We start from the raw sequence: 25606 nt of genomic DNA, 5'->3' as shown, positions 1-25606 counted from the left end.
CCCCAAGTTATCAATTGTGTTAAGTGGCCTAAAATTCTTTTTTTTTTTTTTTAATTTTATTTATTTATTTATGGCTGTGTTGGGTCTTCATTTCTGTGCGAGGGCTTTCTCTAATTGCGGCAAGTGGGGGCCACTCTTCATCGCGGTGCGCGGGCCTCTCACTATCGCGGCCTCTCTTGTTGCGGAGCACAGGCTCCAGACGCGCAGGCTCAGTAATTGTGGCTCACGGGCCTATTTGCTCTGCGGCACGTTGGATCTTCCCAGACCAGGGCTCGAACCCATGTCCCCTGCATTGGCAGGCAGATTCTCAACCACTGTGCCACCAGGGAAGCCCTAAAATTCTTTTTAAAGAAGCGAAAACTGAATTGACAATCAAGGGATAATGAAGAGGTTAAAGGATAAAGATTTAAGACCATTATCTGCAAGATTTGGAGGGGGGGAATAAATTAGGAGTTTAAGATTAACATATACACACTACTATGTATAAAACAGATAAATAACGAGGACCTACTGTATAGCACAGGGAACTATATTCAATGTCCTGTAATAACCTATAATGGAAAACAGTCTGAAAAAAGGATACACACACACACACACACGTGTGTGTGTGAGTGTATATATATATATATTTATATCTAAATAAAACTGAATCACTTTGCTGTACACCTGAAACTAACCCAACATTGTAAATTAACTATACCTCAATAAAAAAAAGGTTATTGAAAAAAAAATCTGCAAGACTGAAAACCCTATCAAAACTACGAATGTAGCTTTAAAGGATAAATGAAAGAATACACTGATATTATCTGAGTGAGTGAGCACACAGAAGAAGTCTGCGTTTCATTACCTGCTCACTATTCTTCAGAGAAACAATGAAGCTGTGGCTGAGGGTTTCCAGGTGAGCCAGTGACTTCTCCAGATGATTCAAGGCATCTGCATACGTCATCTTAGAATCACTAGCCTCCTGAATGTCTTCTTCTGAATTTCTTTTCCTTGGCTTCTCAATAAAATGTTTGACTGTCTTAATAGCCTTTCCAGTCATTTCTTTACGTGCTTCCACAGACAGCTTTAACAAACAAACAAAAAAAACAGGAATTGAACAAAAGTGAGACAAATCACCCTACATTATTACACATGGCATATTTAAAAGATATTAATGTGGTAGAGAGAACAAAAGTAAAATTTTAATACATACAACTTTAGTGAATAGGACTCTTGCTATACTGGTTTTTCTTCCATGAAGAAAACAAAAATAGGGAGGTACCACTTGCACTATTAAATGAGCAAATACAGTTTTTTAAATGCTAATACCCCAAAGCAGGTGGTGTCATGATGAAACTAAAAGTCAAATAGATTACTGGTTACAGTGAAAAAATGAGGAGTCAATTCTACAACCAGTTCTGATCATTTATTATAAGGAAATAATTCAAAAGAAGAAAACAGTATAGGAATGAAGATTTTAACTGGAATAAGAACATAAAAATAAAACTTCAAAAGCAATCTAATTGTCTGATAATATGAGATATGTAACTAGCTTATGATAAATTACTAGATAGAATATTATGCAGCCATTAAAATTAGAATTATAAAAACAGTATAGCCGTTTGGAAAATGGTTATCATAAAATGTTCAATTTTAGGAATCAGAAATCATAAAACTATTTATACCATGCTTACATTAAAATATGAACTATACCTGTGCATGTGGCTGAATACACACACACACACACACACACACACACACACACACACACACTATTGGTGACCACTATGTCAAAGTGTTGGGATCATGAGCAATTCTGTTCTTCTCAACTTTCCAAATTTTCTATAATAATGTTGTATTCGCTCATTTACTCACCAACTGCTTACTGAATTCTGATATGTGACGGCCACTCTGATAGGTATGCAAGGGTTATATTTTTCTAATATTTGATATGTTAAGTTCACTGGGCCTCAAGAATGCAAAATTAAGTTTAAACTTAACCCATTTTGATGGAGGCACCACATACCTCTGAGCCATTCTGGGTTCTTTTTAGGCCCTGCTGATTTGTGCTGCTCTGGACCCTGGAATTCAGTCTCTTGTCAACTACTCAAGCACACTTGTACTAGAGCCTTAAAAGGACTTTGTGTTGATTTAAAAACAACAACAACAACAACAAGAACAGATAAAGAGTCCTAGGACAAAACGTTATCTTTCCTATTACTTCTTAAAATCTGTCATGGTCCGTCTCTGGGTATTCTGAAAAGTAGGCGCAGGCGTCAATACACGGCACCAGTGACCACACCAATCAACAAACCTCCCCCACCCTCCATTTCCCATCAGCTCCCTCCAAGTCATTCCACGCAAGATTAATGTTTTATAAGAGATGGCATTTTCTTAATCCCATATACATATTGGTAAAAGGATCTTTAGGAAAGTACTGCTTTCACTGAATTGTAACTAAGTATTTGCTTCGCAAACGCAGCTTCCAAACAAGTTCTGTGGCCCCCACTCCTTACCTGATGGCTGCCTCCAGCACCCATGACATGAAACAAAATCAGAAGCTACCACTGACTGGCAAGTATTAGTTCCATTACTGGTCTCTTCCCCTAAATAAACTGCGAACTCCTTTCTGTGACTGAGAAATACAAGATACTAGAACTTGTGTTTAGTTCAACAGACCTCCCTACGCCCCCATTATGTGGATGGAAAGACCGAGCCCCAGGGAGGCTGGGTGGTATGTTTGGGTTCATTATGAGAGTGAGGAGAGTAAAAGTCGCAATTCAGATCCCGTGGTTACCAAGCCAGGGCTCCCCTTCACTGCGCGTCACACAGGTGCCACTCGGTCACGTCTGCCTCGTCACAGGCTCTGACAGAGCATGAATAAAATCAAGGCTTCAAGGCCCTACTAGGCCCTATACGATTTGCCCTTCACCTCACCCCACCTCTCTAAGCCTGTATCCCGCCTCCCTCCCACTCTCAGCCCACTCCTAAGACACTCACCTCCCTGCAGGCCCGCAGAGCCTTTGCACTTGTTGGTCCCTCTGCCTGAAATGTTCTTCTCCCAGGTATCCTCAGGGCTCATTCCTGTGCTTCCCTCAGGACTCGGCACAAACATCGCCTTATCCGAGGCTTCCCTGACCACTGAGTAAGAGCTGCCACATCCTCCGTCCTCACTTGGCCTCTTTCTCCTTACCCTGCGTTACTTTTTCTTCACAACTGGCATGCTGTGTTTCTATTTGCTTACGGTCTGACTGTCACTGCTGTCTTCCCAGAACTCAGAATGGTGGCTCATACATAACAAATTTGTTGAATGTATAAAGGAATGAACGGATGAATGACAACATTTCAAAAAGACAGAACAGCAAAAGCAGAGTTGCAGAAGCAGGAAAGCTTATGACATGTGTATAACCACTAGTGAGCACTTTAGACAGAGCAGGGGTGGAAAGGGCCAGATAGAAAAATGGTAGGCTTTGCAGGGCACATACAGTCTCTGTTACACATTCTCTTGGTTGGTTGGTTGTCTGGCTAGTTCTTACAATCCTTTAAGAAGATATAAAAACCAGTCTTAAGGTATCTGAGAAAAAACTGTCATCCCTTCTCAAGCCTGCCTTTGTCTGTCCTTCCAGAGTCAGCTCAGGGTTCACTCCTTTGAGATGCCGTCCCTAACATCATCTCCTGCTACGTGTTCCTTTTAAAGCTTACCTGTATCAAAGAAAGCATTACACTGTTAAAATCGGCTGGTTACTTGTACATTTCCCTGACTAAACAATGTGATCCTTCAGGGTAGAAACTGTGCTTTTTAAATCTCTGTATCCCTAGCACCTAATATAATGTCTAGCACATTGTAGACAAACAGAAAATAGCTACTAAATTACTAAACAACTCTGCTCAACATACAGGGGAGAAGTGGCATGGACATATATACACTACCAAATGTAAAATAGATAGCTAGTGGGAAGCAGCCACATAGCACAGGGAGATCAGCTCTGTGCTTTGTGCCCACCTAGAGGGGTGGGATAGGGACGGTGGGAGGGAGGGAGATGCAAGAGGGAAGAGATATGGGGATATATGTATACTTATAGCTTAGTCACTTTGTTATAAAGCAGAAACTAACACAACATGGTAAAGCAATTATACTCCAATAAAGATGCTAAAAAAAAAAAAAATGCAATGAAATAACATGTTCTCAACATGTCCCTAGAAACCTGTGGTCCAGAATGCACCAAAAGGCTCCAATTTACCAGGGACCGCAGTGTCCTGTCCCGGTAAGATGGCCCTACGGGACTAAAATTGCAACATTTTAGAGAACTTGACGCGAGAACCTCAGGGCCAGATGTGCGCTCGCTCTCGGGACAACGCCAGTTGGCAGTGACCGGAAGACACGCAGGAAGAGGCACAAGGACGTGAAACGGCGATGCCTCTGAGTTTATTCACTGACATCCACCCAGTGAAGGCGCTCTACATCCGCCTCGGGCTGGGCGCTGGCGACACAGGCAAAGTCAGATCAGCTCCCGGCCCCTAGGGATGTTAAACTCTGGTTGGAAAGACAGAGAGATAAAAGGCATTGTACGGAAGCAGGCTCCTTACTCATCCAGGTGCGGGAGGGTAAACGCGACCTGCCGCAGAGAGCCTCCCAGGGGCGCTGCGTCCCGGCTGGAAGGGAGCGACGGGACGGAAGGCAGGTTTGCTGAGGGAGGCCACCTCTAAGGAGAGTCATCAGGAGCGAGCAGGCACGAAGACAGGAGAAGAAGAACTTCAAGAGGTCCCCAGGTTACAGGGGCAAGTGGGGACGCCGCGGGTAAATCAGCATGGCCGGGACGCAGCCCGCAAGTAAAGGCCCGCCAGAGCCTGAGGCAGGGAGAAGCGGTGGCCCAACACGAAGGGCCTGTGTGCCGGGCGACAGGACTGCTCTCTGTCACCCTCATGCCTGGGAAGCCACGAAAGGAAGGAGCTTATGCAGACGAGTGACACGATCAGTGCTGTCGTTGTCAGGAATGGCTTGATTCAAAATTCACCAAGACAACTTTCCTGGCGTGCAGGTACTTTAAGGCAGATAAATCTCGCAAAGCAGATACTATTCTTTCTTTTAAAAATGAATATAGTGTGACTTTGAAGATAGGGCTGATATTTAGGAAATGGCAAGTGACTTCAGGAAAGCCAGATGCTACCTACAGAGTCAGCTGGACAAATCAGGGTTTACCTACTGTTCACACTGCTAATAGCAGCTATGTAAAATAACGGGAAAATCAAGAGCAAAATTATTTTACATTTTTTTTAACATCACAGTTAATTTGAGAGATTGAAAAAAATTTCTTGGACTAATAAAGGACAGATAGATACCTTTCTTTTTGGGTTCTACTTAAAACCTTACCCTACTTTTCTTTCATCTCTCCCTCCTCCTCTTCAAGCACAAACACTCCAACACTTACCATATGCTAGGCCTGGTCTGGGCACAGGGGATACAAAGGGAAATTAAAACACAATCTCTACCTTTGAAGAACATACCTCCTAATGGAAAAACCAAACACAAAAGTAAGCATTTATAAAATGTGACAGAAGTATAAACTAACTACGTGGATGCAAGAAAAAGCATCTGTCTTAGGAAGGCAAGGAAGGAAGTCTTTAAAGAGGAGGTGGCACCTAAACCAGGACTTGAAGGATGAGCAAGGATTCTGTGGAAGAAGCGGGTGAGGTGAATTTCAGTAGAGAGTGCAGCATGGGGACTTTAAAAAGGGAATGTTCTATGACTGTGACTCTCAACCTTCTATTGTACTCCAAAACACCTGAGGGATAGAACATACTCCCACCAAAAGCAGTGGCTCACCACCTCGAGAAGTCTCATGGGGGTGGAACAGTGGAGGCGGGGCATCAGCTAACAGTATATTTGGGAAAAGAGGAAGCATCCCTTCTGAAAAAGATCAAAAGATGCCGGGAATTTGATCCCCTCATAGCACGCCCTCAGTCCCACTGCCAAGAAAAGTTAGACACTCTTCTTCCTTCAATCTCACTCCCATGGAAAATCACAGTTCTAGGGGTAAGGAAGAGCCCTTGGTGTAAGTGGAAAGTCTGTGTGTGTTCAGGCAAGAGACTGTCCTGCAGAGAAAGGACACAAAGGAGGGCTAGGGTCACCACAGGCACCATGTTGGGAAACTTACATTTTCCTTCAGGCCAGTGGTCTTCAAACCGGGGTATGTGTGCCCCAGACACAAAGCCTTTTTGAAGGGTACACAGGTTCAGATAATTTTAAGGGAATCAGTTCCTAAACTTTTACCTTCTCTAAATACTGTTTCCTAAGACTGGCCTTGAGAACGTGCTGGAGGTCGTCAGGCCTATTCTCTTTTACCACAGGCCTTCCTCTACTTACACAAGAGAGACATGCCCTGCATCCTTCTTGAATCAGACTCTGATACACTGTCCTGGAGTCTAAAAAGCTCCAGAACACCAAACGAAGGGACAATTCAAGTCCTGGTGTGTGACAGAACTCCAACATCTGGATAACACCTTTCTTTTTGCATGTCAGAAGGTTTTCAATTCTTTGCTTTCAAAAAAATTTATGAAGGATCTAATTGAGTTGTCAGTTGATAAATCATTACAAATAATTTTTAACAATAGATTGCTATGTAATTTTTGGCTGATAACCTTGAGGGCATTCAAAGAATCGAGTGGCACTGCTATGACAAAGCTCCTTGCCCATCCACTGTGAACAAAGTTTCAAAATATTCATACCTATAAAAATGTAAAATGGAAAGAACTGATGTTGAATGCAACATCAATCTAGCAATAGTAAGAGTCAGCCACGGGCACATAAACTAATTAGAAACGTTTAAAGCCCTACCCATCTCATTAAGAGGTACATTTTAAATACAATTTTTTCGTAATTAATGCTTATTTATCAAAAGTTAACATATCTATGTTGTTCTAATATATACTGCAATAATTGAAACAATAACTCAATATGGAGTAATTTTTAAAAAATAATCTTAGAGCCCTATTGAAACCTCACAACTCAGATTGGGACTTAAACTTACGGGCTGGGACTTGAACCCAGCTAAAACCCAGATTGGGACTTGAACCCCCATGTTTGTATCCCTCAAAATTCATACATTGAAATCGTAACCCCAGAAGTGATGGTATGCATGGTGGGGACTGTGGGAGGTGCGTAAGTCACGAGGGTGGAGCCCTTATCAATGAAATTAGTGCCTTGTACAAGAGGCTCCAGAAAGATCCCTATCCCCTTCTGCCATGCGAGGACACAGTGAGAAGGTGCCTACAAAAAAGGGCTCTCACCAGAACTCGACCACGCTGGTACCTTTATCTTGGACTTACAGCCTCCAGAACTGAAAGCAATAAATTTCTGTTGTTTATAAGCTACCCAGTCTGTGGCATTTTGTTACAGAGCTAGAACAGACTAAGCCATCAAGTGTGTGAGAGGACAACCAGGTTATTTTAAATTCTCTGAGGTCCATGAGTAAAAAGTGAAGTCCACTGCTTTGGAGCACTGTTTCCCTGAAGTGTGATTTTTAGACCACCTATATTGAATTCAACTGAGTGCTACTTTAAAAAAGCAGATTCCTGAGCCCTCCTTATACTCACTGACTCTCTGTGAGGCTGGGGAAGGCACTGGCGTTGGTGGAAGGAAACCTGCATTTTGCACAGGTTCCTCCTGGTTAATTCCAGGTGGCTGGTGGTGAATGCGGGCTGTGGCTGGAGATAGCTCCCAGGACCGGAGGCTGAGGGGCAGTTAGGTTAGAAGGTCACTGCGAGTGTCTAGACAGGCTGGGGGAAGGATGAAAGGAGAAGGCAGTTTTTACATGGACGTGCCTAGAGATGATCATACTAAGGGAAGTAAGTCAGACATAGAAAGACAGATATCATATGATATCGCTTGTATGTGGAGTCTAAAAAGATGATACAAATGAACTTACTTACAAAACAGAAACAGACTCACAGACTTTGAAAACAAACTTATGGTTACCACAGGGGAAAGGTGGGGGGAAGGGATAAATTAGGAGGTTGGGATTGACATATACACACTACTCTATATAAAATAGATAATCAACAAGGACCTACTGTATAGCACAGGGAACTCTACTCAGTACTCTGTAATAACCTGTATGGGAAAAGAATCTGAAAAAGAATGGATACACGTACATGTATAACTGAATTACATTGCTGTACACCTGAAGCTAACACAACATTGTAAATCACCTATACCCTAATATAAAAAAAAAATTAAATTAAAAAAAAAAAGAAGAAGGAAGTTTGGGATTTAAATGATAAACAAAGAAGAACCAAAAAATACACGTTGTCCTGTGCTGGCTGCCCAAGTTACACACGTGCAGCCGGACGCCTGTCAGTTGACCGAGCAGCTCCCAAACATTTCTGCCCAAGACCCATAGTAAGAAACACATTGTATATCAAAACTCAGTATCACAATATATATGCATTGAAATGTATGCATATATTAAAAGCCAACCAAAGTTTCGTCAAACAATATAACCCCGACTGTGGTGAGGTACAATCTGGTATCTGATATTAATCTACCGTCTAGTGTTCTTTCCAGTTTGTTTGGTTTTAATGCTGATCACAACACTCTAATTACAGGATCCACTAATGGGCTGTAACTCATAGTTTGTAAAGCACCTGCAAATCTGCTCCAGTGACGACGGGATGACTTGCAGGGGTCAGCAAGGTTCAAGGCTACCAACAAGGTATCAAATTATCTAAGTTAGATTTAATTGACTTCAATAAAAAAGAAATCCCTTCATGTTTTACTGACAACATAATGTTAATCTCTCTCTCTGCTGACGCTGAATGTTATACATATGCTTTATTTCTATGTCTACTTTCCTTCCTAGATTATGAGATCCATCAGAGCAGGACCCATATCTTATTCACTTTTATACTCTCAGTGCTCAGTCTAACATTTAAAGTCCTGTTTTAAAATTGTAAATACAGAATATTACGAAATAGTTCCTTAAACGTTATCCAACAGGAAATGAAATTGACAAGTTTTAAAAGTTTTGCTTTAATATAGTTAACGAGATATTCAAGCACAAAAGTAAGAATGCAGGTTTTGTCACACTGAATTATATACTTAACAACAAAATCAACCTTACAGTTTTGCTCCTCTGCTTTACCTATCAATTGCTTATATAATAAAAATGAATGATGCCAGACACAGAGGCCACTTTACCTTTTGCCTTGTACAATAATTACAGTAATATTATTATTCTTCAGCAAAGTGTAAATGGTCCTATCTTTTTCACTATTCACTTTCAGCAGTCACATAAGGTAACACATCCCCAAGTTTTTCAACAGCTTGAAGGTCACCTTTATCTTAACAGAGAGGGCCATGAAGAATGTTAGAAATCAGATGGAATGTTCCTGCAATCAGTAATGAAGGCTACTATCCACTGTGGCTAGGAAAGCATTCATTCACATTTTCCGTTTAAAAACCTTTTCCTATCATATGTATGCATGGGATACACAACACAAATTGTTATTATTAAGAGCATTTTAAGTAGATCTACTGAATTTATAGCAAAGCCAAGTGTAAATATGAAAATTCAGATCTTATTCCAACACTCACGACTATTTAGTATCATTAAAAATCAACCTGAACTACTGCTAGATGTTTGAAATTGGGCTGAAAGGAATTCAAATGTCGTTTTACCTTCTAGGAAAGAGTAAAACAGAAAGAGGGATGAAGAAAAACAGAAGGGGAACTGACCAGTACTGAGTACCTACTGACACCAAGATCTTTATACTTTCTTTTTTATTTAATCCTCACAAGAGTTATTCAAGGTACATGTTCCAGATATTGTGCTGGTCTCCCTTACGCCCACTCAATACCTTGTCTAATAGGAGCTGACCATGCAGTGGGTGTAGGACTGACTCAGGGCTGCTCAGGGTTAGTCCTGATGGAGTTAGACCATTCATGGTGATCTCATGCCTCTCTCCACAGTGGTTAGTTCAGGTACAGTGCGTTGAAGGTAATCAGTACCTGACATACCAAGAGCCCCAGGAATCGGTTCAGGGGTGATCGAACCAGTAAAAAGCTCTGACTTCCCGTTTGGTGCCTTCACGAAGTTCTCTCACCCTATCTGGTGGATGTAGACTAGGAAGCAATGTAGCCCGTTTCCGCAAATCAGTGCACTGACGCACAGAGCCTGGAGGGTGGCGCTAATACCACAGACAGCAGAGAAAAGAGACGGAAAGAAGTTGGCTCCCTGATGACCACCCACTGCTGAATCAGCCAACCCTGAAGTCAGGCCCACCTCTGGGCCTTTGAGTTACATGAGCCAGAGAAGTTTCTGCTCAGTTAAACCAATTTAATTGGGTTTTCATTTGTGTCTAAAAACGTTCTAAAATTAATCTATATCTATATAGTAGTAATTATTGTTCCCCATTATATAGAGGAGAAAACTCAGAAGGTAAGAGTAATTTCTCCAAGGTCAAGCCTGATGGGAGCTCAGGAAGGTCTATCTATAAACCTGTCTCTTTATTCATCACCCTGCTACCATTCAAAGAACTTCACAATGTGTCTTAAGATCTATCAAGGTTTAATTCAATATGTTGAGAGGCCACAATATTAATGTAGGGAATTTCCCAGATTGTCCTGGGTCGATGTTAATTTAAAACTGTTTTACTCTGTTCTCCTCATGGAAATTTTATCATTTGATAAGTGGCATCAATCCCTCATAGTCTTCTACACATATGGGTGGCATGAAAAATCCCTCATCAGATGATGTACGCGGGACAAAAAACTGGTTATACTATGCTTAAGGAACTTTGCTAGGTGATTCAGTGACCAAAAGGTTAAATAGTATCCTCAAAGGATGTATATAGAAATGCATTATTAAAACAGAGATATAGCACACATGCCTGCACTACAGTAATGATCACAAATCGAGTGAGTTTGGTATCAATGCCTCTTTGCTCCATCATCATCTCTCCCACAAAATACTGCAATGGCCTGCACACTGGAGCTTCCCTGTGTCCAAGCTGGTGTGTCTTCAGTTCCTTCCTCCCGTCATCACCAAGGTGATCTTTCTAAAGTAAGAATCTGACAATGTCACTACCCAGCTTAAAATTTATGTCTAATTGGGGCTTCCCTGGTGGCGCAGTGGTTGAGAATCTGCCTGCCGATGCAGGGGACATGGGTTCGAGCCCTGGTCTGGGAAGATCCCACATGCCGCGGAGCGACTAGGCCCGTGAGCCACAACTACTGAGCCTGTGTGTCTGGAGCCTGTGCTCCGCAACAAGAGAGGCCACGATAGTGAGAGGCCGGCGCACCGCGATGAAGAGTGGCCCCTGCTTGCCACAACTAGAGAAAGCCCTCGCACAGAAACGAAGACCCAACATAGCCAAAATAAATAAATAAATAAATAAATAATAATTTTTAAAAAAATTTATGTCTAATTGATCCATCCTCAGGATAGTCTAAAACCTTTAGTCAGGTATATAAGAGTTTTCATTCATCACCAGGCCCTTCCTTATCTCTCTAGCCTCATCAAGACACTTCTATTTATATCACCTGTCTTGTAGTCAACTGAAGGTACTAGATTATTCCATGCCTTTACTAAAACTGCCAAATCTATCTGGAATGCTCCTCCTCTACTAATCTTTCCCTCTGTGGTACTCATGACAAACATCCTCATTTGTTAAGACTCGGCTCTAATACCTCTTCTACTACGGGGCCTTTCCTGGCTGGTCCCATCAACTCAACTATTGACCATTTCTACCTTAATGCTACCACATTACAAGCCATCTATCACATCGATTATGAATCTTTCACTAATTTATTTGTTTACCATCTCCATCTATGAAGCGTTCCCCCTGACTGTCAGGCAGGCAAAAACAACCAGCATCCTGAGATGGCTGCAATTAGACAGGGATCTTCCTTTGGGCACCAAGACTTAAAAAGCGTTTGGCACCAGCTGAGAGGAGAGGGCATGGGTTTTCATTATAAATCCCTTTGCCGCACAGGCTAGAGAAAGTATTCATAAGATGGCAATTAGAAAATAAATCTGCTTATAAGTTTAAAATGTACTTAAATGAGAGGAGGGCTCCTAGGATGAACAAAGAACGGAGGAGTAGAGGGAGCCCACATCACTGAAGATATACGGTTAAACAACAAACAACTCGACTATGAAGGCAGCCGGAGGGAGAAGAGCATTTCAGTAGGGAGGTGATTTTCAGACTCCTTGTCCCTCTCTGCTTTTTTTTTTTAATGTTAAAATACGCTTTGGTATTTGCTGCACGTTATTCTGAGATTGTTGATTTATTCCTCTGTCTTCCCCAAGACGTCCACCCCCTGTGAATTTAGAGCCCACAAGCTTCCCAGGAAGGAGCTGTGTATTCCTTCTTGCGCATTATTCACGGAGAGACCCGCAAGGGCGGCAGAAACACACGGCAGTTCAGCGCCCACCGGACTCCTCCTCAGAGCAGAGGCTTTATCACTTACGATTGGACTGAGAACACGGTCCTTTGGCCAACTTTCAATTTCTCTCACTAAATTGTTACCTCAGTCAAGTTGAAATAATCTTCCAAGCACAAACAGAGAATGAGGTTTCAGCTTGCCAGCCAAGCCAATAATCACGATCACCCCAGATGGGCTTTTGCAGCCAAATTCCTCAGGCGAGGGAGGCAGTGGAAAGCAAGATCTGGGGGGCAGGCCTGCATATGAATCCTGACTTGGTTACTTGCAGCTCGTAAGACACTGGAGCGGTTATTTAACTTCCTTGAGCCTTAACTTTCTTGTCTGTTAAAATGGTGGTAAAAGTATTTACTTCACAGAGCTGCAGGACAATTCACAGTAATATTACAATAAATATCGTCTTCCTCTTCTTATAGTATCTTGTTGGAAGGCTGGATGTGAAGAGTGAGATGGCTAATCGACACCCGTATTTAGGTGCAGCCTAGATGACTGTGACAGACTTTCGGAAGGAAACATTAGTTCCCCTTACTGTTACAGGGTGATGCTGGCAGACATCTAAGGGCTAGTTCTTAGGCTTCTTCTACGGGTCACAAGATTCAGAATGCACGCCATCCCCACAATCCCTCTTTGAGGAAGCGGTCAGAAGGGGCCTGTTAAAAATAGGTTATCTGCTTGGCAACAAACCTCTCCCGAGTCTGACCACAGCTGATAGGTCCAGGGGCTAGCCCTGCAGCTGAAGGCAGCCGCAGGGAGGCTGGACAATGACCTTGGGGGTGGCCGTCAGACGGGGCTGCTCTACAGTGGCTCATGATACGCAACCAGAAGGGTTCCCCTCGTGGGAAATTCTAATGTGAGCACGTGTGTGTGTGCGTGAGTGTGCATGTGTGTGCGTGAGTGTGTGCGTGTGTGTGTGCGTGGGTGAGCAGGTTCACGCCTTTGTGTCATCACCCGTCAGGTGTCTGGGGAGCCCTGCTCACTGAGATGGTTTCCTTTCACTCATAGTCTCAGTGTTGCCACCTTGTTACTCTTACTGTAATGACCCAGTAGCTGCAGTAACCAGAGTATGGGGGTTCCTTATGGCCCGAAGAACCAAACCGTCCATAGTTGTGAAGCACGAAGCACACAGGTCCGTCTGCCCTAGAAAGACGTCAGCCTCTGAGCTCGCACCCACTGCTAACCCCAGGCACGATGCACAGTTCCACTCTGCGCCATGCATGCGTTTACAGGTAAGATCTACGGGGTACTGGGAAGCTGAAGCTGATCCCCAGGTCATGCCAGCTTATCCTTTCAAATGCTTTACCTGTGGAGCCATTTGCAGGTTGCTGCCCTCCCAGAACCACCTCAGTTCTGTCTTTCTAATGACGGTCCTCGAGCTGCCCTGCTAGCCTCTATATATGTAACGTTAACAGTTTAAGTCCGATTATTTAAAGCATAGCGAATGAGCGAAGTCTAAAATGATTCTGTAAAATAGAGCTACAGCTTTTGTATAAACCACATGCTTACAACAAGGTTTCAGAATATGACAGAATGAGGTTCAAATCCTGGCTCCACCACTTATAGATATGCTAGCAGTCTAGGGTAAGTCCCTAAACTGCCCTGAGCCTAAGCTTTCCACAAAAAAGGGTGGCATCGCCCACCACACATGGTTGTTACACAGAGTTTACGAGATGACGCCTGTACAGCACCTGGCACATACTAACACTCAGATGCTACTTCCCTTCCTCTCCTTAACCCCCTTCTCCAACCCGTGCTGCCGTTCCCAGCAGTCACTGGCTTGCTCACTTTCCACATCACACGCAAACTCCACTGATGGTCTCTGGGAATAATGCATGGTCCATCCGGGTCAAACAAACTTTCCAACTTATCAAAGGTAAGACAGACGTTTTATGAACATGCAAAATACTTAATTATGTCCTGGATTTTACTTATGTCTGCTGCCCTTCTTCTCTTTTCAACTCCTAAAACAGAATAGTGTCATGCAATCAACATCGAATTTGCAATCAGGAGACCTGGATGTGAAAAGGGGATTGGACACAGACTGTTTATTAAACTTTGGACAGTCGTCCTTTAGGAATCTCACTTTCAGGCTAGAGATGATAATACTTGCTGCATAACCACCCCCATGGGATATCTGTCAATGTCAAATGCCCTAATGTGTGGGGAAATTATCACACTCAAATTCAGTGTCTACTTTCATGCTTCCTTGTATGCCTTGCTCTGTTTATATGAATATGTCTGCCTTGTACTCCTAGACTGTAAGCCCACTGGAAGCAGGGACCATATCTCAAATGTCCTTTGGGCTCTCACCGCAGGACTAGCCTAGCGCTCAATAAAAGCAAAAGCAGTAGCAACAACAGTATTAACAATAGTAGCAAATATTTATTGTAACCTTTACTATGACTCAAGCATGGTTCAAATTACTATGCTGTTATTAAATCATTTAGGTAAGGAATCCTAATATGTGTACCTCATAATAAAGAAACTGCTGAATTGAAAAGGAAACATTTTAATCTATATTTTATGATATATAAATCTGATTAAGGATTAAAAACAGGCACCTGGCAAAAGGATGACTTGATGGGATAAAGTACAGGAAAAGCCCAGGCACTGGAGGGGAGGTAGGTTTGTCCAACGCATGAAGATTCCAAGAACAGCAGACTTGTTAACGCTGAGAGTTCCTAAGTAGAGCTACGTTGAAAACTGGATGAGGAGCTCAGTATGACGCCCTTAAGGGCCCAGCAATCTTACCACAATTCCCTGTCTCTTTTCCCATTCTCCTAAGTGGTTGCTCTGTCCCTTCTCCTCTCTCAAATCTCCAACACTCCCTCCTTTACACTTACACTCAGCTCATTTCTTTGCCTCCTCGTTGACTGAGAAAATAGAAGCAGCCAGAAAAGAATGTCTACCATCTCCCTCCCCCGTATCTATCCATCTCCCTGCAGCTGTGCCCATCAGCAGCTCTGCCTCCCTCCCGCCGTCACGGGAAAGTGACAGGGATCCTGCCAAAGGCCAACTGTTCCGCCTGGGCTCTAGGTCCCATCCACTGCCACCACTTAGCTCAGAAATTCTCCCCTTGTCTTCCTATGTTTTTTCCATTAATGAATAAAAATATTGTTATATTTTTTAAATCTTAAAACTCTTCTTGTCAGTCTTTGTTGGTTCCTCATCATCCTTGACCCTTAATACTGGAGAGCCCTGGGCCTTCATCCTCTATTCTCCTCTCTTCTACCTAACTCGCTCCCTTGGGAATCTCATCCAGCCACCTGGTTTTGACTCTTTTCTACACTGACAATCCCCAGATGTATTTCTGCAGCCCAGGCTTTTCTGCTGAACTTCAGAGTCATATATACAACTGCCTGTCAACAGCTGGACTTGGGTGTTTAAAAGCCATATCACTCTTTAAAAAAACAAACAAAACAAAAAAAAACTCTCTTTATTTTGAAATAGTTATGAGACATTGCTAAATAGTACAGAGAGGTCCCATGTACCCATCACCCATCTTCTTCCAACGGTGTACTCTTACAGAAAGTCACATCAATTTTAAAAGTCAAGAAACAGCAAAAACTCCTGATCTGACCCCAAAAGCTGCTCCTTCCCAATCTTAGTAAATGGCAAATCCACCTTTCCAGTTATTCAGACCAACAATCTTGACACCATCCTGAATTATTAACATTTTCCCACATTCCACATCAAATCCATCAGCAAATCCCTTTGGCTCTATCTTCCGAATAAATCCAGAATTTGACCACTTCTCACCACTGTCACTGCTACCACCCTCATCTTTGACTTAGAGAACTGCAGCTGCCTCCTAAGCTCTGTCTCCTTACTTCTACCATTACCTCCTATAATACTTTCAATACAGCAGCAGAGTGACCCTGTGTCAATGCCAGGTCCGATCACAATTCTCCAATGGGTCTCATTCATAGGAGACCCTGTCCAAGCTGCCCAGGTCCTAGCATCCCCTCCCACTGCTCTGTCTCCCATTCCACTGCAGTCACCTGGCCTCCTCGCCGTTCCTCAAACAAGCCCCACATGCTCCCTATCAGGCCTTTCCACTTCCTAGTCCATCTTCCCTTCAATAAGCAACAGCTTGCTGCTGCCTTACTTCCTTAAGCTCTTTGCTCAAATATTACTTTCTCAATGAGGTCTTCTTCAACCATCTTATTTTGAATTGCAGCAGTCCTGCTGTCTTGCACTTCTGAATCCTTCCAGGTTTATTTTTCTCTTGAACTTACTACCATTTCACATGTCTGAACTTAATCATTTTGTTTACTGACCCATTTCCACCTCTCCCTGGTGCAGGTTCCCTAAGGTCAGAGATGTTTGTCTGTGCTGTTGAGTGTTATATACCCAGCACTGAGAACACCTGTGGATACATAGTAGGCACTGATGTTGATTTTCCATTCTTGTATAACAAATTATCCAAATTCAGAAGCTTAAAACATTGATTATCTCTCAGTTCCTATGAATCATGAATCTGGTGTGGCTTGGCGAGGTGTCTCTGGATTAAAATCTCTCACGAGGTTATAATCGAACCACTGGCCAGGATTTCATCTGGTTGTTTCATCTGGTGGTTTCAGCTGGTGGTTTCATCTGATGACTTGGTTGGGTGGCAGGAAGAGATGCACGGCAATGTTTACTCACATGGTTATTAGCGTCCTTGGTCTCCTGCCACGTGGGGCTCTTCACAACAGGGCACCTGGATTCCCCAAGAGGGAATGATCCAAGAAGAAGAGAGAGCATCCAAGAGAGAAGCCACAGTCCTTTTATAACTTAATTCTGTAAACGGTGTCCCATCACGTTTACTGTATGTATTCTGCTGGTTAAAAGTAAGTTAAGAAGTCCAGCCCACGCTCAAGGGGAGGGGATTACACAAGGGATTAAATACTGCAAGGTAGGGATCATTAAGGGCCATCTTAGGGGCTGTCCTTCCCAGCACTCAATAAATATTTGGTCAATGAATGAACATATTAGCCAATGATCCACACTTGGAGAGATCCTGTTTCCAACTTCTCTGGGAACATATGGATTTTTACTTTTAATAAATGGAAAAAGGGCAAGTAGGACAAATAAAGACCATTAAAACCTTTAACAGGAGAGCCTTTCTTTTCCTTAGAGTCTTGTAACAGAAGATCATTTTTCATAGGACTGTCTATATTTTGTTTATGAGTAAATTCTGTTACATCATATCACATTTCAAAACCTGTATTCTCTTATCCTTCAAGTGTTCTACCTGCTCCCTTTATTGTGTGCCTTGGACAATCACGCTGGAAAAACAATTCCTTTTTATTTATTTTATTTTTTTTTAGTATGAACTCAATACATATTTATTGAGTATCTGAATAACAGTATGATTTTCAACTCACTTGGAAAATGCCTTTTTTTTAAACATCTTACAGCCACTCTGGAGAACAGTATGGAGGTTCCTTAAAAAACTAAAAAATAGAACTACCATACGACCCAGCAATCCCACTACTGGGCATACACCCTGAGAAAACCATAATTCAAAAAGAGTCATGTACCACAACGTTCATTGCAGCTCTGTTTACAACAGCCAGGACATGGAAGCAACCTAAGTGTCCATCGACAGATGAATGGATAAAGAAGATGTGGCACATATACACAATGGAATGTTACTCAGCCATAAAAAGAAACGAAATTGAGTTATCTGTAGTGAGGTGGATGGACCTAGACTCTGTCATACAGAGTGAAGTAAGTCAGAAAGAGAAAAACACCGTATGCTAACACATATATATGGAATCTAAAAAAAAAACAATTCCTTTTTAGATTGGCTCTTCTTTGCTTATTTCCTAAGCTCCTGGCTTTTTGCATTTTTGTCAAGATAGGATATGCTTATCAAACTAAACTCTCACCTTGGAAAATAAAAGAAAATGGTTCTTTAAAAGCAAAGGCACTCAAGAACAGGAATGGAAGGATAATGCTTACAACTATAATAATACACACAGGCTAGCTGAAGGTCAGATGAGAGTAGTATATATTGCACATTTAAAAACCTTGAAATAATCACTATTAGGTAGCATTATTAACAAATATATGCCTGGAACATAGAGGGCATTCAATAAATATTTATTGATTATCTCTTCCTTTGTACACACAGCATTTATTAATATCCTTAATGGTACTTCTTATATTAAATTATAGTTCATTTGATACGCATGCATACATTTTTCCCATCAACTGTGAGCCTCTCAAGGGCAAGGAGCTTGGCAGTCTTTTATTTGTTTAGAGCACATAGGACAATGGCACTGAAAATGTGCTCACATAAACAGTTCCTGAATGAATTTGGAATGAATAAAACTCACTCAGTTCAGAATCAAAGGAGTCAAATGATGACTACACCAAAACCAGAGATAAATGAGCAAAATACTTATTATGAGATTAGGAAAAAAAATTATGAGTTAACATTTAGTCATCTTGTAAAACTGAGTAAATGTAATGCTTTGTAGTCAAGTTTAGTATGATTATAAAATAGCAACCATAAACACCACAAAATTTAGGGGAAAAAAAGGATAACATGAGTATGCCCCCACTTAAATACAGTTGACTGATCTTGGACAAAGGAGCAAAGGCAATACAATGGAGCAAAGACAGTCTTTTCAACAAATGGTGCTAGAACAACTGGACAGCCACATGCCAAAAAATCAATCTAAACACAGACTTACATCCTTTACAAAAATTAACTCAAAACGGACCATGTACTTAAACGTAAAACACAAAACTAAAAATTCCTAAAGGATTACATAGGAGAAAATCTAGATGACCTTGAGTGGGGCTATATAACACTAAAGGCACAATCCATAAAAAAATAACTGATAGCTAGACTTCATTAAAATTAAAAACTTTTGCTCTGCGAAACACAACGTCAAGGAAGTGAGAGACAAGCTACAGACTGAAAGAAATTATTTGCAAAAGATACATCTAATAAAGTACTTTTATATAAAATATACAAAGAACAAAAAGAAAACAAACAAGCCAAGTAAAAAATGGGCCAAAGACCTTAAAAGACATCTCACAAAGAATATATACAGATGGCAGGGCTTCCCTGGTGGCACAGTGGTTGAGAATCCGCCTGCCAATGCAGGGGACAAGGGTTCGAACCCTGGTCCGGGAAGATCCCACATGCCACGGAGCAGCTAAGCCTGTGCACCACAACTACTGAGCCTGTGCTCTAGAGCCCACGAGCCGCAACTACTGAAGGCCACCTGCCTAGAGCCTGTGCTCCGCAACAAGAGAAGCCACTACAATGAGAAGCCCGCGCACCGCAACGAAGAGTAGCTCCTGCTTTCCTCAGTTAGAGAAAGCCCGTGAGCAGCAACGAAGACCCAACACAGCCAAAAATAAATAAATAAAATAAAATAATTAAAAAATATATATATATACAGGTGGCAAATAAGCATATAAGAAGATGCTCTATATCATATATCCTCAGGGAAATGCAAATTAAAACAACAGTGAGATACCACTACACACCTATAAGAATGGCCAAAATCCAGAACCCTGACATCACTAAATGCTGACAAGGATATGGAGCAACAAGAACTCTCATTCATTGCTGGTGGGAATGTAAAATGGTAAAACCGCTTTGGAAGACAGTTTGGAAGTTTCTTACAAAATTAAACATACTCTTACCATATAACTGAACTCCTTATTATTCATCCAAAGGAGCTGAAAACTTATGTCCACATAAAAACCTGCACATTAATGTTTACAGCAGCTTAATTCATAATTACCAAGACTTAGAAGTGCCAAGATGTCCTACAGTAAGTGAATGGATAAATAAACTGGTATATATATACAATGGAATATTATTCAGCACTAAAAAGAAATGAACTATCAAGCTATGAAAAGACATGGAGAACTGCAAATGCATATTACTACGTGAAAGAAGCCAATCTGAAAAGGCTATGTAGTTTATGACTATATGAGCTATAGTCTATATAAATAAATAGACTATACGACACTCTAAAAGAGGTAAAAATATGGACACAGTAAAAAGATCAGTGGTTGCCAGGGGTTAGGGGTGGGGCATGAATAGGCAGAGCACAGAGGATTCTTAGGGCAATGAAAATACTGATATTATAATGATGGATAGATAATACATGCCATTGTACATCCATCCACACCTACAGAATGTGCAACACTAAGAGTGAACCCTAAGGTAAACTGCGGACTTTGGGTGATAATGATGTTAATGTAGGTTTATCAATTGTTTAAAAAAACAAAACAAAACAAAAGGTACCTTCTAGTGAGGAATGTTGATAATGGGGGAGATTATGCATGTGTAGGGGAGGGGCAACTGGGAAACCTCCTTACCTTCCTCTCAATTTTGTTGTGAACCTAAAACTGCTCTAAAAAAATAGTCTTAAAAAATATATGGGAATGCCACTTTCCACTCAGGAATAGGAGCTTTAGAAATAGTGTCTTCTGAGACAAACGTGCATTTGATATATATCTTTTCAATTTAAAAACTTATGAAGATCAAAAGATCTTCATGCATTGCTGTAATGTATACTCTGATAATTATACATAAAGATCAATGTGGAGATATACATTTACCAGTAATTAGAAATAGAGGTGCATGTAGTTTTTTTGTCTTTAAAGTAAATATGTCTTATCTTGAATAAACTAAAATCCATTTACTTACATATTAAAAAAAGGGTGTGTATGTATAATGGCAGTACATCAGCTCTGAGTTAAATATTTTTCAATACTTTTTATCATTTTTCCATTTTGGTTTAAACTTCAGTCTTTTTATAAAACCTTATTATAAAGTCTTATAAAGTGTCTAAAACCTTATTATATATAAAAGTATAGGTAGGCAGAATTATGGTCCCCAAAGATGTGTACATCCTAATCCTTGGGATCTGTGAACACGCCACCGTACATGGCAAAGGGGCTTTACTGATGTGATTGCTGGTACAGTCCCTGCGATGGGGAGAGTATCCTGGATTATCCACATAGGTTCCCCTCTCATCATATGAATCCTTCAAAGTGAGAACCCTTCCTGGCTTTGGTCAGAGAGAAATATGTGAAGACAGACAATCAGAGAGATGCAACGTTGTTGGCTTTGAAGACGGAGGAAAGGGGCCATGAGCCAAAGAAGGAAGACAGCCTCTCACCATTGGATTCTCCCCTGGAGCCTCCAGAAAGCAATATAGGCTTCCCTGCACCTGGATTTTAGCCCACTGAGACCTTTGTCTGACTTCTCACCTACAGAAGTTTAAGACAATAAATTTGTATTAAGTCTCTAGGTGTGTGATAATTAGTTACAACTGCACTAGAAAACTAATACATGGAGGTGGTTTTTTTCCCTTCTTTTTAAAAAAATTTTTTAAGGAGGAACACATAAATTGTGTCAAGGTGAAGGTGATTTTAATTGAAACACATGAAATCCAGGTTATTTGAGGAATAAAGAAGAAATGAGGGATGAAAGTCTTGGAGGATATATGGTATTTTTATTCCATTTCCCAAAGAGCAAGGAAGGAAGTGGTTCTATTTCTTGTTGTTACAGAAAGGAGGACAGATCAAAGGGGCAGACGTGGACCCCAATAAGAGAAAAACATAAACATATCCAATAAATGAACAAGTTGCCTCAGAAAATAGTGGGCGCCTGTCTAAGGAAGAAGGATTATCATTTGCTGAAGACCTCCAACACTAAACAGATAAGACTAGGATTGGAATTCTGACTCAGCTACTAACTTGCTTCTGACCTTGAACAAATTACTTAACCTCTAACCTTCAGTTTGCTCATTTCAAACTGAGATGTAATACCTACATTGCAGGGCTACTGTGATGATTACTGGAGATAAGGTCAAGTGGAGAACCAGTGCCCAGTACATAATCAGTGAACGATAAATGGGAGCTATTACTACTATTATTACATGGCACGTACCGTGACTTCCGCAGATGACAGGTAACTCCTAAGGTCTTTAATTTATTTTTAGCCTGACATTCATTTAGTATGTGTGGCAGGAACCATTTTCTCCTCCTCTGCAGCTCCTACCTGGGCCCGTAAAGCAGGAAGTCCCCCCGATGGGTCCCGAGGAGGTAAGTCCTACTCCTCTCTTCACCTTGCACTCCTGGGGGAGGAGGAGTGACAGCTGATGACATGGGGGAAGAAACTGATGATGGGTGGCTAGTCCCTTCCCTTTCTTTTTGAGATCTGCCTGTGAGGAGAGTACACTTTTCTTCTGCTCTTGTCCTTTCAGTGGTAAACGTTTGTGAGACAAAAGGGTAAACCGCGGACTTTGGTTCCAGAGAAGCATTATCTGTCCAATACATTCATGTGGCTATTAAGCATTTGAAATGTGGCTAGTCTATGTTGACAGGTACTGAGTACACAACAGATGGCAAAGAGTATGCAAAAACAAGAATGTTAAAATATCTCATTCATATTTTTATACTGGTTACATGTTGAAATGGTAATATGTAGGACAATTTCACCTATTTTGTGTTTCTTTGCTTAATGTGACTACTAGAAAATTTCAAATTCCACAAGTGGTTCACATCATAGTTCTATTAGACAGCACTAATCCAGAGGCCACCTCTCTGGGTCCCATGAGCGGGAATCAAGCTGCGAGGCAGCCCTTCTGAGAAAGCACACATGCTCTCCAGATCTATCCTTGTGCTTGGCAGGGTTGTCTGAAGATCTGGGCAGGGAGCAAGTATGAGGAAGGCTGACCATGGAAAATCAAGCCATGGTCGACACTCCAATCCTCTCAACAATAAAGTGACTTTAGTTTCCATCTAGCTGATCCCTCTATCTCTTAACTGATTGCAACTTGGGAAGACAGGATGCTATTTATTGCTCTTTCCCCATCAAACCCCAAAGATATGATAGAAATACTTCTATGCCCATGGAAGGAGCACAAGCATACAATTCAGATGCAAGCACAAAGCAAAGGTAACAGTCCTCTCCAGGTCCTTAGGGGCACAGGTTTCAAAAACATCTACACTGATTTCAGTTGAGAGATCTACTGCAGATGGTTTTCAGCAGAAACAAACATGGGCATGAGTGGCAAAGCTCCCCAGGGAACAGGATTCTGAGACAAGTGGGATTCCATAGCAATAAGACAGAGACAGTGGCCACTGGGACACTTAACTGGAGGAACACAGAGCTTAAATGGGGAAATGGACATTAGGAAGGCAGAGTGACTGCAGGCAGGGACATGTAAAATAAGTCAGTCTCAGAGAGCAGACAGTCTGGATGGGTATTTTCCCTTCCTCCATATGAAGAACACACGCCGCATTGAACCCCTTGATGGGAGACCTGCCCAACCAAGCTCTAGACAACTGGTTTGACCTGATATGCTGGCAAAGCTAAACTCAGTAAGCTTTTCTCTGCCGACTCTCCTCTGCTCCCACACCACCAAGCCACCTCCCTGTTCTCCAGCATTCTAGGAATGTGTATTTGGATTGAACTAAGAACAGGATTCAGGAACCTTGTTTCACTTGGCTGTTTCAGGGCTGGTGATTCGCTTGAGTTTCCTAAATTACACAGCAATGGAGCTGACGCTGAAACTGTTTTAATTTTTTTCTCATTTTCTTTTAGAGTTTTAAAAAATGAGATGCATGGAAAACTTGGGGTGGGATTAACTTAACTTCAGATTTTCTGAAGAAGCTATACTCCTCAAGTGTAAGAAGGTATATTCTGCTGAAGGAACCTGATATTACCCAGACACCTAACTCAGACCTCTCCGGCTAAGACAGAGCAGAAACCAGGAATATCATCTTTGAACTTTACTTTTGTTGAACTTATGAATTTTGGATTTTGATGTAATTGAACTTTAACTAAAAGGGCAAGAGGATCTGATCTTAAGGATGTCAATTTCTTCCTGGGAATTTAATAATGAGAATTTAAATTTGGGCCGTTTTAAAGTTGCTGACCTGTAATACTTGGCATATTTCTACTCTCATTTAAGCTTGTTGCTTAACTTCTGATGAGTTTTAATCATCATTCCAGTTGGGCAAAATGTGAGATAGGAAATAGAAGAGAGAGTAGATTTTTAGCCTAGTCCGCAGGGAGTCAGAAGACTGTGCTCTTCTGACGTATCTCAGAGTTTTCAGAAGCACAAGCTGTGCCGCTGCCACTACTGATCCCAGGAGGACACGCCGCGAGACTCAGGTACAAGAGGTGTGGCCCCAGGAAGAGGGGACGTCAGGACCAGGTCCCGACAGACCCTGGACTCCTTTCTCCCCTCACTGGCAAGAGGTTTCATTATTAAGCTGAATTAGTTAAGGAAACAAAAAGCCCACTGCCCTCTCCTCATCTTTCCATTATGAGGAGAAAACTTTCACTCCAACCAACAGGCAGAAACCATAGGAAGAGCACTTCTGGCATCTCTCCCCTCCTTATTCCTCCCCACAGGAGGAGAGCAGACTTCAAAGCCACGTGTAACGCGGCTACTCCCCGTCGGCCCCGCCTGTCCTCGGTGTGCACTCATCCTTGGCTTCCCTCTAGAATTACTTTCTACAGCAGCTCTAACTAGTCAAATTTCAAACAAGTGTGAACTTTTGTGAAAGACAGACCACTGGGCTGCAGATCCAGGCCATGCTCCCCAATTCCAGCTTTTCCAACAATATTTATTTATTGTTGATATTTATTTTCATCTCTCTGAATTCTAGAAGGGGCTATGAGCGAAGGCGGGGTGGAACCGCGATTAAGCACCATCCTCATACTCTATTGCATCCAGACCCCAGAAAAAAAATCCCCTCTTCTTTGAGCTGAGATCCTGGCCTGGGAATAAAGCTGAGGACACCAGGTTAAAGGAGTGCCCTGCAGGAGCTGCACCCTTCCTCTGAGCCCCTTCTCTTTTCTTATACGTCTCTCCCAGAGAACGCCCTGCTTAGCTTGAGCAATATTAAAAAATAAATATGTTAGCCAAAAAATTATAAGAGGAAATCTGTAGAAGGAAAAAATATATTGCAAGCTCATAAATCCAAAGGATGACATAATGATAGTACCATGTACACATTCCATTTACATTTTCAAATTCTTTCTGACATGTCCACATCTGGAAAGCTGATTAGAAATTAAACTATTTTGAGAAACTGAAATTTTAAGACAATCCTTTATGCACTTACCAGACATATCTTCATTATTATTTAAAGTACAAACATTTAGGAAGTTGAAATGCTCTTTCATGTGGGCATCAAGGTTGG

At 41.7% G+C, this 25606-nt stretch overlaps 1 protein-coding gene across 2 annotated transcripts in view; it reads right to left on the bottom strand.

Moving 5' to 3' along the window:
* NBAS (NBAS subunit of NRZ tethering complex) overlaps positions 1 to 25606 on the bottom strand; it is a 333954-nt gene that overhangs the window by 66343 nt on the left and 242005 nt on the right. For both annotated transcript variants that reach the window (XM_082426421.1, XM_082426422.1), the window contains one exon: positions 848 to 1066. In XM_082426421.1, coding sequence (XP_082282547.1) covers positions 848 to 1066 — 219 coding nt within the window. The remainder of the gene's footprint in view (positions 1 to 847; positions 1067 to 25606) is intronic.

Source organism: Balaenoptera physalus, assembly GCF_965194825.1.
Source record: "Balaenoptera physalus genome assembly, chromosome: 15".
NCBI classification, from domain to species: domain Eukaryota; kingdom Metazoa; phylum Chordata; class Mammalia; order Artiodactyla; family Balaenopteridae; genus Balaenoptera; species Balaenoptera physalus.
Note: the sequence above shows the minus strand (reverse complement) of the source record. Positions and strands in the feature narration are given on the sequence as shown.